This window comes from Pezoporus wallicus, unplaced genomic scaffold (genome assembly GCF_028554395.1).
Source record: "Pezoporus wallicus isolate ANWC-B61680 ecotype Strahan unplaced genomic scaffold, APGP_CSIRO_Pwel_v1 contig_2384, whole genome shotgun sequence".
Classification (NCBI taxonomy): Eukaryota; Metazoa; Chordata; class Aves; order Psittaciformes; family Psittacidae; genus Pezoporus; species Pezoporus wallicus.
In genome coordinates, this window is record NW_026640488.1 from 3055773 (window position 1) to 3066736 (window position 10964).

General features: G+C 43.2%; 1 protein-coding gene across 1 annotated transcript in view; it reads right to left on the reverse strand.

The window, feature by feature from the left end:
* PDGFC (platelet derived growth factor C) overlaps positions 1 to 9389 on the reverse strand; it is a 129174-nt gene extending 119785 nt beyond the window's left edge. The window contains exon 1 of the mRNA XM_057419046.1: positions 8790 to 9389. Within this exon, the coding sequence (XP_057275029.1) occupies positions 8790 to 8907 (118 nt within the window). The 5' untranslated portion in view covers positions 8908 to 9389. The remainder of the gene's footprint in view (positions 1 to 8789) is intronic.
* Positions 9390 to 10964: the final 1575 nt, after the last annotated feature.

Genomic DNA, 10964 nt, shown 5'->3' on the forward strand with positions numbered 1-10964 from the left:
TCAGTACTCTCTGACAAATGATGAGCCACAAGGGTCTTGTGAGTTGACACACCATAATGTTCAATGCTTCAATTAGAGCTGACATAAGTTTCTCTGACTAGAGCAGTTTAACTTGGATCACAGTTGCTGTGGCTCTGTGCAAACCTATTTATACGAACAGAGCAGAGAGCCAAAACAGTTGCTTTGTAATTAGTTCAGGCATGTTTGAATCCAGAAAGGAAACTCTTTTAGTTTATTTTCCTGGGGAATACTACAAAGTTCCACTATGGCTTTACAGTGTAACCATGTGGATCAAGAAAGGCCCCTCATTCACCTAGAAAAAGATCAAATTATATTACAGAATTGTTCTCCTGTTTCTCAGCTTTACTCTGAATGCACTGAAATGTTTGAAAACACAGTTTCTGAGAATTTGTCATCTGTAGTGTCAAAGGCATTCCTGGCAGAGAAAGAAAGTCTTGTTGAGGGCAAAATTCAGTCGAGATGACTGTAAAACCTAATCCACACCTTTGAATTTGGACTGAATAACCATCACTTAAACATCTTGTAAATGACCCAATTTGTTTACACGGCCCTGTAGCTTTTTATGACTTTTCCATAAAGAAGTTATTACATCCATTGCTTTTATTTTGTTTTAGAGCATTTGAATGAGCCCCAGAACCACAAGCAAGTGAAACAGACTGTCTGCAGATGGAAGTGGCCTCATATAACTCACCACTACCGGTGAAGTAGTCAGAACAACACTTTCAGTTTGGAAATGCCATACCTTCGCACACAGCAAAAGAATTTCCTGTGCCATATGTCTTTTTTCATGTTTAACTATTGTATAAAATGAGTGCTGGTTTCCTGTCAATCTGAGAAGGAACATGGAGCTCCTAGGACTTGTGCTTCTGTTTTGAAGAAGGGTTCATTACTACCGTGCAATGGCTCATCCAAAGCTCCCCAAATGACAATTTAATAAATGACTCCAGTCTGTCCACAACTGAATGATGTGGAAAAGGCTCCAGTTAACAATTAAAACAAGTGATATTGTGCATTATTTCACAAATCAGTACCTCTTCCAGCAAAGTCATTTCCCCCATTTCATATGCTTTTATACAAATCATGCTTAAAAGGTGGCATAGAGACATTAACAGCTATGGATTGACTTGGAAGATGTGCTAAGAGAACCCCCCAAAACCATTTTTCCAGTGTAAGCTACTCTTCAAATATGACACTCCCTGGTATTTTACACATGGACTTCTTCACAGAAAATTACAACATTGCCGATACGTGCCAAACTGAGTAACAGCTTAAAGATTTAGTATATGAAAACTACGAGAAGGACACCACTCCTTTACCTTTTACTGCCTGAACCTGGTTTGAAGCCCATTTTACCAGTTACTGACCAATTCCCTAATTAACTGCACCATCTAACTGCCATCACAATTCTTACTATGATTTGGAAATAAATTCTGTAAGAAGGTAAGAATATTGCAGCAGAAGCATTGCAAAAAGGAATTAAATGTACAGAAAACACAAGCAGCATTATTTACTTTGCCCATGGCATTCTTTGCTTTTTCTCAGACAGACTGAACATGTCAAGAAAAGCCACATAAGGGTGATAAGGGAGTTTTAATCCAGCACTCAAAGTTATCACCAGCTACAGTTGAAAGCTTGGAAGACCTCCCATACTTTCCTTTAGTAAAACTGTAGTGTCACAGGGACCGTAAAGGGATAGTTACCCAACTAGCACCACTGTTCTCCTTGAAAACAAGGTTACTAAACAAAGATTTTTACCTCCAGCCTCAGTGCTACAAGAAGCGTAACCAGAGAAAAGCCTCAGCCTCCCTGCCACCACCTTCACCTGGCTTTATATTCAGAAGAGAGTATACCTTGCACTTCATGTGAAGAAACCCATGCAACCGTGATCAAACTGAGCTATGCCTGCACACTATTCCAATAGTTATTGATCCGTTTTAACAAACTCGGCGAGAAATTTACATATTTTGAGCTTTCACGGTGTAGAAGAACAGAGATGCTCTTCGCCCTAAAGAATCTCCTTAAAATGTCTGTTTTTATAATGAGACCTTAAGTAAATTCACCGTGAAGAGCAAGATTAATGAATAATTTATGAGGATTATTTCACAAAAAGGCACACTGCCATGGAAGAAACTGTTACTGGTTACTCCTCTGCAACTCTTCAATTCTCACTACTATAAAAGGATGCCACTACATGATAAATAACCTTTGAACACTTTCTTACGTCATGTGCAAATGCTTTTTCTGCCTGAATCATGTTGGACTGAAGTACATGGGAGGTTAATTCACATTCTCCTTCTCCAGCCCTAAACACCTGCATATGAAAATGGCAATGAGGAAAAAAAAATAAAAGTAGCAACCAGCACCATGAACATCTTCACTGCAGAGTTAACCTGCAGTGAATTATAGCCTCAAATTAGCCCAGCTTGAAAGAGAACAGCCAGGGAAACAGTAAGTCAGCGACTCAAAGACACTTAACAGCTGATGAGTTCTTTTAACATGAGTTGCAGCCAGCTCATGATGGTCTAGTCAGAGAAGGTTGATGGGTGGCACACACAGACAGGGGTTGATGGGTGGCACACACTAGCAGCACTTCAGAGGAATCCACAGTAACAAGAAGCCAAGCAGCCCATAAGCTCAATGTAAATGTACAGTCATGCCTATGCAAGGCGAACGCCAAAGTCCAAATTGTGGACACGCTTAACAAAAATGTAGCATTTGGAACAGAACTAATTAAGCTCAGAAGAAAGTAAGTCCCTGCTAACCCTAATGCAGAAGGCCTGCATGAGACCAGGGAATTAAGGGGCTCCCTCCTTTAGCTTACAATAAGTTTTTTAATAGTTCCTATACTCTGTCCATGAGGGTTTGGAGTCCTGCCTTGTCTCATCCAGTCAACTTCTGTAGAAACTGATTAAGTTATGAAAATGGCTAGAAATGCTTTGTCAAAATGGGTATCTTCACATAAAACTGGTTTGTATGGTATAGGATGATGAAATTAAGCCCAAATAATCAAATGTAACACTCAGGATATGTTTATAAAATCTCAGCAGAAGGCTGTCAAGAAATGAAGATCAGAAGACAGATGAACCCCAAGGCTAGGATGTTTATGGATGGAGTCATAAAGAAATTTTCCTGGCATTGCCACCTTAAAATAACATCCTACAATTTAATGAAGTCTCTAGAAAAATTTGTATTTTAGCTTCACAATAGCACATTATGCATTTTCACTCACCTACTTAAATAAAAGCATTTCACATTCAAACACAAGCTGAAAAAGTTTTCCCTACAAGGGAATAACAGGGTTGAGTAAGTTTTAAGGTACAATTAGTTTCTCAGGTATTCCAAAACAACAAAGCATTCATAGATACCTAAGTGCTACTAAAACAACTGCGTTTCTGCATGTTAGCTCTGTTCATTTTCTGTTGTGTAACTTTTGCTAAGTCCCACAGGTTTCAGCTAAAAGGCTACTTATGTATAGGCCAATATCTAAGACACTTGTACACCAGGAAGGGTATTTTCCATGGCACGCACTTTGTGACTAAAAAGCAAAGTCATGGTTCTCTGGTAAAGCCAAGAACTATCTATAAAGCAACTGAAGAGGCTCGTTTCCAGCTATGGGAAGTGGACTTGCACAGAGTGTCCTCCTTCTAGTAATCAGGAACTGCCAGACACAGGAAAAACCAAAAGCAGCAACTACCCAACAGCAACACCCCCCCTTCCCGCCCCAAACCACTCTGCTATAATGAGCAGCCACTGCTATAGGATGCAAACCAGTCCTTTGCTATTACATGGTGACTATGTAATAATTAAATTCAAAGGTTGGGATAAAGTTTTAAGATATAAAAGACATTATGCTTATGTGAAGACAAAGTTCAACATAAGCCCTTTGGCAGTATAGCTGTCAAGTGTTTAAAAGGTATGCCCTGTGTTTCTTCTCCATTATAAAACTCTGTATCTGACTGAAAGACAAACTAAAAACCCCCAGACAACATGACATAAAGCTTTAAAGTCTGTTAAGGCAAAAATAAGATTTTACATGTTTCTCCCTTAAATTCTGCTAAAGATACTTAACAAAGATACAGGAAGGATGGGAAGGATGGAATGACTACATACTTGGGACAAGTAGCAAATGGTCTGTGCTTTTAAATCCCTTACTTTTGTCTACCAGAAGAAACTGAGGGAAGCAGCAGGACTAAGGAAAAGTCCCAAGCAGCACTCTGCTGAACGACAGCACACAATATGCCAGAAGTCAACTACAAAAGCAGAAAAAATAAATCCAAAGCTATCTTCCACTGCTATTTACTGCAGTGTTGAAGAGCTTCTCTAACTTGCCACAAGCTTTTGCTTAAAGTCGAAAGAGGATGTGGTGTAATTCTTCACTTTCCAGGAAAAGGGCCTTAAAACATTTCAAAACAAGCCTTGGACTAAACAGAAATAGATTAAACTTGAGAAAAATTGCACTGCTATCAAGTTTCCCTTTAGATGACACGTGCTCATATTTTATACTTCCTCATCTTCTCGAAATGAAGAAAATTGCTGCTGCCCAGCAGCAGTCAACAGACTGTAGTGGCACTCATCAATTCAAGAAGAGTCAGCGGACGTGGCGTGTATTCCCACTGCTTTAAAGTACGCTGGTTTATAAGAGATAATTTTGCAGTCAAATGACTGCACTCGAGCAAAAGCATCAACATTCCCATCTGCAAGAATTCAATGGATGGCATCACTTGGACATCCACAGCTTCTTTCAGCTGTTCAGCCTGAGTCAAATGACCTTAATCAGAAATTCTACTGTCCCCATCCCTGAATAATCTGGAAGCTCCCTCTGGAGATATATGAACCTGGAAATCCTCTTGGTGGCTGTGAGGAGGTGCTGAGGCCACACACATGCCAACATGATGAGAGAAGCTTCCTCTGGCACTTCAGCTACTCACTTCAGTTCCAGCTGTAGTCACCAACTTTTCCCAAGGATAGCCTGAGACACACAAGTAACTTAAAAGAAAGATCTGTCAAAAGCTACACCATCACCAGTACATTACCTGTGCTGCAGGATTAACAGAAATCAAGTAAATGCTTTGATTTTCTAAAATTTACTTCAGCAACTCTATTTACTGCTGCTCATTTACTCTTGAAACTGCCTGCAGGAAAGTTAATCTCTCTCAACTGCTTGGTCCTGGTGAGTTGCTAACTGATCTCAGTTTCTTGGCTTTCTGAAGCCATGCACTGCTCCATTTAAATGCACATGCCACATAAGCTATACACATCATTGCACCCAAAAATGGGGGGGGGGGTATTTTCTGTAAAGATATCCTCATCTTTCTCACAGAAATCAGAACAGCTGACAGCTCAGCAAAATTACTTTAAAAATTTATCACATCCTGTCCTAAGACAGCCAAGGAAACAGGACTTAGATTCTCTTACCATTCCATGTTGTAATCAAATCTAAATTAAACTAATAATATCAAATAAGCAGGCATGCTCAGACCCCCAGAGTTAAGTCATTAGAATCGTCATTCACAATACTCCATTGACCAACAGCTCCCTCAGAGATTTCCCAAACTACAGAAACAAGATGAAGATATAAAACCAGCAGTCAAAAGTAGATTCAAAACCAGCCAGAACTATAATAGAAGAAACAAGTAAATCATACAAGTAATCAAACTCAATATGCAAGAGATACAGTTTTCTCCTCAAAAGATAACAAGTGATGAATTTTTCTTGACTCTACTTCAGTACGGAAAAACGGTAATAACTACATCAGACAGCCATAAGAGAACTGATAAAGCCACCTAAGTATGAAAAACCCTTCAAAGCATAATCTGCTTTTCAACATGACAAAGAATAGTGGATATTAAATCTACTCAGATAAATGGGAGCCATCACTACATACACCATTTACTGCTACTTCAGCTTCCATAAATTGTTGCAAAAACTTCTTTGATCCTCTAGATGAGTATTTACTCAGTTAACAAAATAAAAACATTAATATGAATTTATCAAAGAAATCACATAAAACCCCTTACTGTCAAGCAGAGTTACAAATACAACCTGTTCTTAAAGAAAATCTGTATGTAACTGAGGGCCAGTAAATACAAGGAGGTAGTTTTAAGCGGTTTCAAATGGAGCTACACTGGCCCCACAACAACCATCACACTGAATGTGTGAAGGTGGCAGCAAAATACTGTGTTCTAAGAATACCCAACTTACAGTTACAAAGAAATATTTACACTAGGAAATTTCCACCTAAAATGACACTCCATATACACCAGAAACAAGAGAACTCCTTATGGCTACATCTAGAAAATAAATTGAGTCAAACTCATAATTTCGAAGTTAATAATCACTTAGCTAATAAATAAACATCATTTATGAAAAAAAAAATCCCCAAGCACATGCTTACCCTTTGTAACACAAGCAATCCTATCGATTTAATAACTGCTCATAGACATCTTCAGTATCACCTTGAAGCAATAGCTACAGCACCCACGTGTGCAGCTGAGTAACACTGTAATCCATTCTACTGCAAAAAATTTTGGCCATTTAGCAGTTTTACAAATAGAGGTCAGATTTTTTATTTGTAGAATGCATGAGTGAAAAATCTCCCTCTCTCCTGACCAAAGATTATTTGGCATGTGAACAGCAATAGCTCATTCTCATACTCTAGAGAATTTTAACCTGCCTCTAGCTAAAAGCTATACAATCTTTAGATTGCAGCAGAGTGTAAAAATCACCCTAATTAAATCAAGTAAGAACTGGTTTGACCAGTGTTACTGATCCCCCAAATAATTAAAATCATTTAAGAAAAGTCAAGGGTTGGTACTTAGTTATACCTAAACTTGTGCTAATTTTTAAAGTAAGTTTTGCAATTGAACAACTAGAAAGCAAACTTCATGTAAGCTATAAGAACCTCCTGGAGTGTTGTAAGTGTAAAGTACCATGGAACACAGTTTCAGGGCATGTTAAAAAAATATAATTCTCCCAGCTTTGCATTTGTTCTAAGATGTAGTGACTGTCTTGGAGCATGCCAAATTGCACTACAAACCAGTTGAAGCCTGACCTAAGACAGCTGCATTTCTGATATATGTGAATAGAATCTAGTCTGTGTTGTCACATATACTTACTTACTTACATCAGTTTTGCTTCTATGCCATACGATCTACCTTTCACACTGTTGTGCTTCCCATTGTTGGACCCTGGAGGCCCTTCAGGGCCCAGCTGCCTTATGCTGTAACAGACCCTGTAACAAATCTCCTAGGGCAGATTGACAGCATAGCAGGTTTCTTTCCAGTTCTGATGAAGTTAAACCACAGCAATGGTGATCCTCCGTGTGTCAACTGGCTTCATATGCACTCCATGCAAATTTAACAGAAGGCACCATAACAGCATGAGACTTCAGTATATTAGTGCCAAGTCTATTTTGTTTCAAACTGGTGCCCTAAAGCCTGTAACTGCCAGGTAAGCAGGGAAGGGGTAGAAAGTGATTTCTCACACAGAGCAGATAATTTCCTGTACTGTGCACAAAGTCTGATTGGTTTCCTGTCAGAATAGCTGGGTCTCTGAGCCTTTTGATCACTTTCCTCTGGGCCTTCACAGTTGCTCTGATTAGAGATTGATCCCCATGCTGCTCTTTGATCAGCAACTCTGGCAATCCGCAGGTGCCATATATCATCACATTAGCAGGCCACAGCAGTATTAATCTCCCCCTGCTAAATTTGCTAGTGCACTGCATATTCTACCTATTCAAAGCACTGGCAGTGGTCTCAAACTTTGCTTTCTATTAAAAGATATGACGTATATCTGGGGAGTCCCAAGTTCAAAGTTGAGAGAATTGAATTAGCCTCAAAACTGTGTTTCTGCTTTATTTCATTACGGTTCAGAGAGTTTTGAGAGCTCCCAGCTCACCCTTTTGTGTTGGTTTGTGCCCAGGGAGAAAGCTTGCTCTAGCTGACATGCAAAGTACTCAATTTTTCAAACCACCCCTCCCCATACATTAAGCACCAGGGTTTCCATGAATGCATGCTAACGGCCTTAATTTTAGATATTCTACACTAAGTGTGGTTTCATGCAGTATATAACGTTTCAGTTTGTAAAATATTCTTTAAAATTACTTCATAATAGCAGATCAAGAGGAAAGGCGCTTAAAAATCTGAATAATGTAAATCATATGGAGTTCAGAGGCTAAGCAAATTACACACCCCGAAGCTGCCCTTGCTGTATGAAAGGAGTCTTTCTCCAGCTCCGCGCAGCCCCGGCCCAAGGGAACTTGCATTTGAGAGTTTTCTAAACATTTCAGGTACACTTGAAAGTTGAAAGTAATTCTCATTTCCTATGCAGGATTAGCTCGTTTCCAGCCCGCACAAAATACCACTCATTCAGGCACAGACACCCCCCCCCCCCCCCCCCCCCCCCACCAGCTAAGCATTTAGGGCACAAAGGTGAGCGGGTTCTTGCTTTGGGGGGAGAAGCGACGGTGGGGGGTCATTTTGCACCTCCGACGGCAGAGGAGAGAGGCTCCGAGCTCCCTGCCGACCGCGAACCGCTGCCCTTTTACCCACAGCACACCCCTGACGGCGGCGGCCGACCCCCAGCTGCCGAGCCCCAGTCGCTCTGCCCGGCTCCTCGGCTCCCCCTCCCGCGGCCGCGCTCACTCCGCGGCGCCGGGCAGCCCCGCAAACCAGAGAGCTCATCGCTGCTCCGCTCCGCGCCGGCCGGGCGCCTGCCCCCGCCCTGCCCCGGGCTACCCGCCGGCAGCGGCGGGAGCTGCTACTCCTTACCATTCTGCTCCTTGGCGCCGGAGAAGCCGAACTTGCTGCTGAGGTCGGACTCCGCGGCGGCCCCCTGCCTCCGGCCGGCCAGGGCAGATGTCAGCAGGAGCAGCCCGAGGAGGAGCATTGGGCCGACGGGGCGAGGGGCTCCGGCACTGCAGGCACTGGTGGCGCGGCACCGAGGCCCGGGCGTCTCTCAGCAGCGCCCGGCGCGGGGTGCGCCGCTGGGGAGAAGGCAGCACTGAGCCTGCTCTGGCAGCAGAGAATTGCAGGGTAGTTTCCACATAATCCCATCCAAAACTTTTTCCTAGAGCCCTTTTCTGTGTCTCCAGGTTTTGTTTTTCTTTGGGTTTTTTTTTCTCTCTCTCTTAAAAAAAATAAAAAAAATAAAGAAGGATCAAAGCAAAATCTGGACCCAGACCAGCTTCCCAAGGACTAAACAATCCGGGGTCGTGCCGGGCGGGAGCCGGGTCTGGTGCGGGCGCGGGGCGCGCAGAGGGGCCGGCTGAGGCGAGGGGGATCGGGGCCGGTGCTGCCGCGGAGGAGCGCGCACCTGTCAGCCGGCGGCGGGACGAGGGAGGGCGCAGGGGAGAGGGGCGGGCCGGCCGTCGGGGCGGGCTGTCGGGAGGGCAGGCCGCGCTCCCACTGAAGTACCTTCCGCGCTCGCGACTTGGGGTCTGTGCTGCCAAGTGGGGCCGCGCCACTCGGCTCTCCTCGTCCGCCAGCGATCCCCTCGCGGCGAACGCGGCACCTGGCGCGGCTGTTTACACCCCGGGAAGGGGGGCAGAAGAGGCTAGCGGGGCAGTCCGCGGCCGCTGCCCCGTCTCTCACGGCCAAATGGCGGCGCAACAGGTGTTGGGGTGAGGGTACATGGGCTGCCTCAAGAGGTTCTTCCCCGCAGGGGGCTGAGGCAGTTCGCTTACCGCCGCCCCAGACCCCGGCTGCCTCACGAAAGGGCACCCCTCACCCGGTGAGGAACTGAGGTCACTGTGGTCCGGGGCCAACTTCTGGGTTTGGTAATTAGGGTGAGACGTGGTGCTGGCTTCCCGATATTTGTTTTCTGGGTTGTTATCCTGGTAATCGGGTTTGTGCTTGACAATTTGATGCTTAGTTAAACATTTCATCTGCAGCATGACCTTGGTACTGGGGACTAAAACACGGGGAGGAGGGTTTATAAAGTCTCTGGATGTAGGGTTTTGGCTACCCTAAAATGAGACCTCTAGCATTTACATGAACAGATGGAAACACAGGTTCAACTTTCTATAACTGTCCCTCTCTTGCTGAAATACTGTGCAGTGCTCAGTGAGGTGGTACCCCTAAAGGAGGCACGTCTGGGTTTCTTTTTACTGTTTCACCAGAGATCACAACTACGTTTATGGCAAGGAGTATACCCCTGTTAATGCTGGTGAGGACTGAAAGGATAACTGATACTCCGCACCAATTAAGATGGTGCTGTGTTCAAGCTTCTCTACTGGAGCTGGTGTTTCTAGATTACTTGGAAGAGGGTTTGAACCATGACTACGTGATGGGTCTGGGTAACTAAGCACTAGATACTAGATAGACCACCCTGTCATAATCACTGTCTGTGCAAGATACACAAGAGAGAAACTGAGCCTGCATTGCTGGAGTCCTGAGCACACACTATATAAAATTCTTATCCTTTGACCTAGCTCTTTCCATTATATAACTGAGCTGTTTCTTTGCTTCAGCCAAAGTAACCCTTGAGACAGTGATAAACATCCCCTCTGTTCCTAATAAGTGACATATTTCTAGTAGCAACTGAAAGCTGTCCAGCCAAGCTGGGCCGTCTTCTGAAAGGCAGACTTGGAGCATACCACAAATAGCAACCCTTCCCTTACAGAGCATGAAGAAAGAAATGTACTGCACAAAGCAGACTATGTGCTTACTTTTATTATTGTTGCCATGATTATTATTTTTCAGGTTTCACAGTTGTTATTTTTAAATAGAAATAAAGAAATAGAAATAAAAATGCTGATTACGAGCTGTGGAGGGTTTTAATCAAATAAATGAAGTATTGCACTATAACTTAACCTTCCCTGTCTGAGATTTTATGGGATTCTTTGTATTTTGGGGAACTGATGACAAGTTCCCTCTGAAAAACCTGGATCTAATGTCTCTCACTGTGCACGTGAAAAGTAAAGCATCTGATGTCTCCCATAGCTT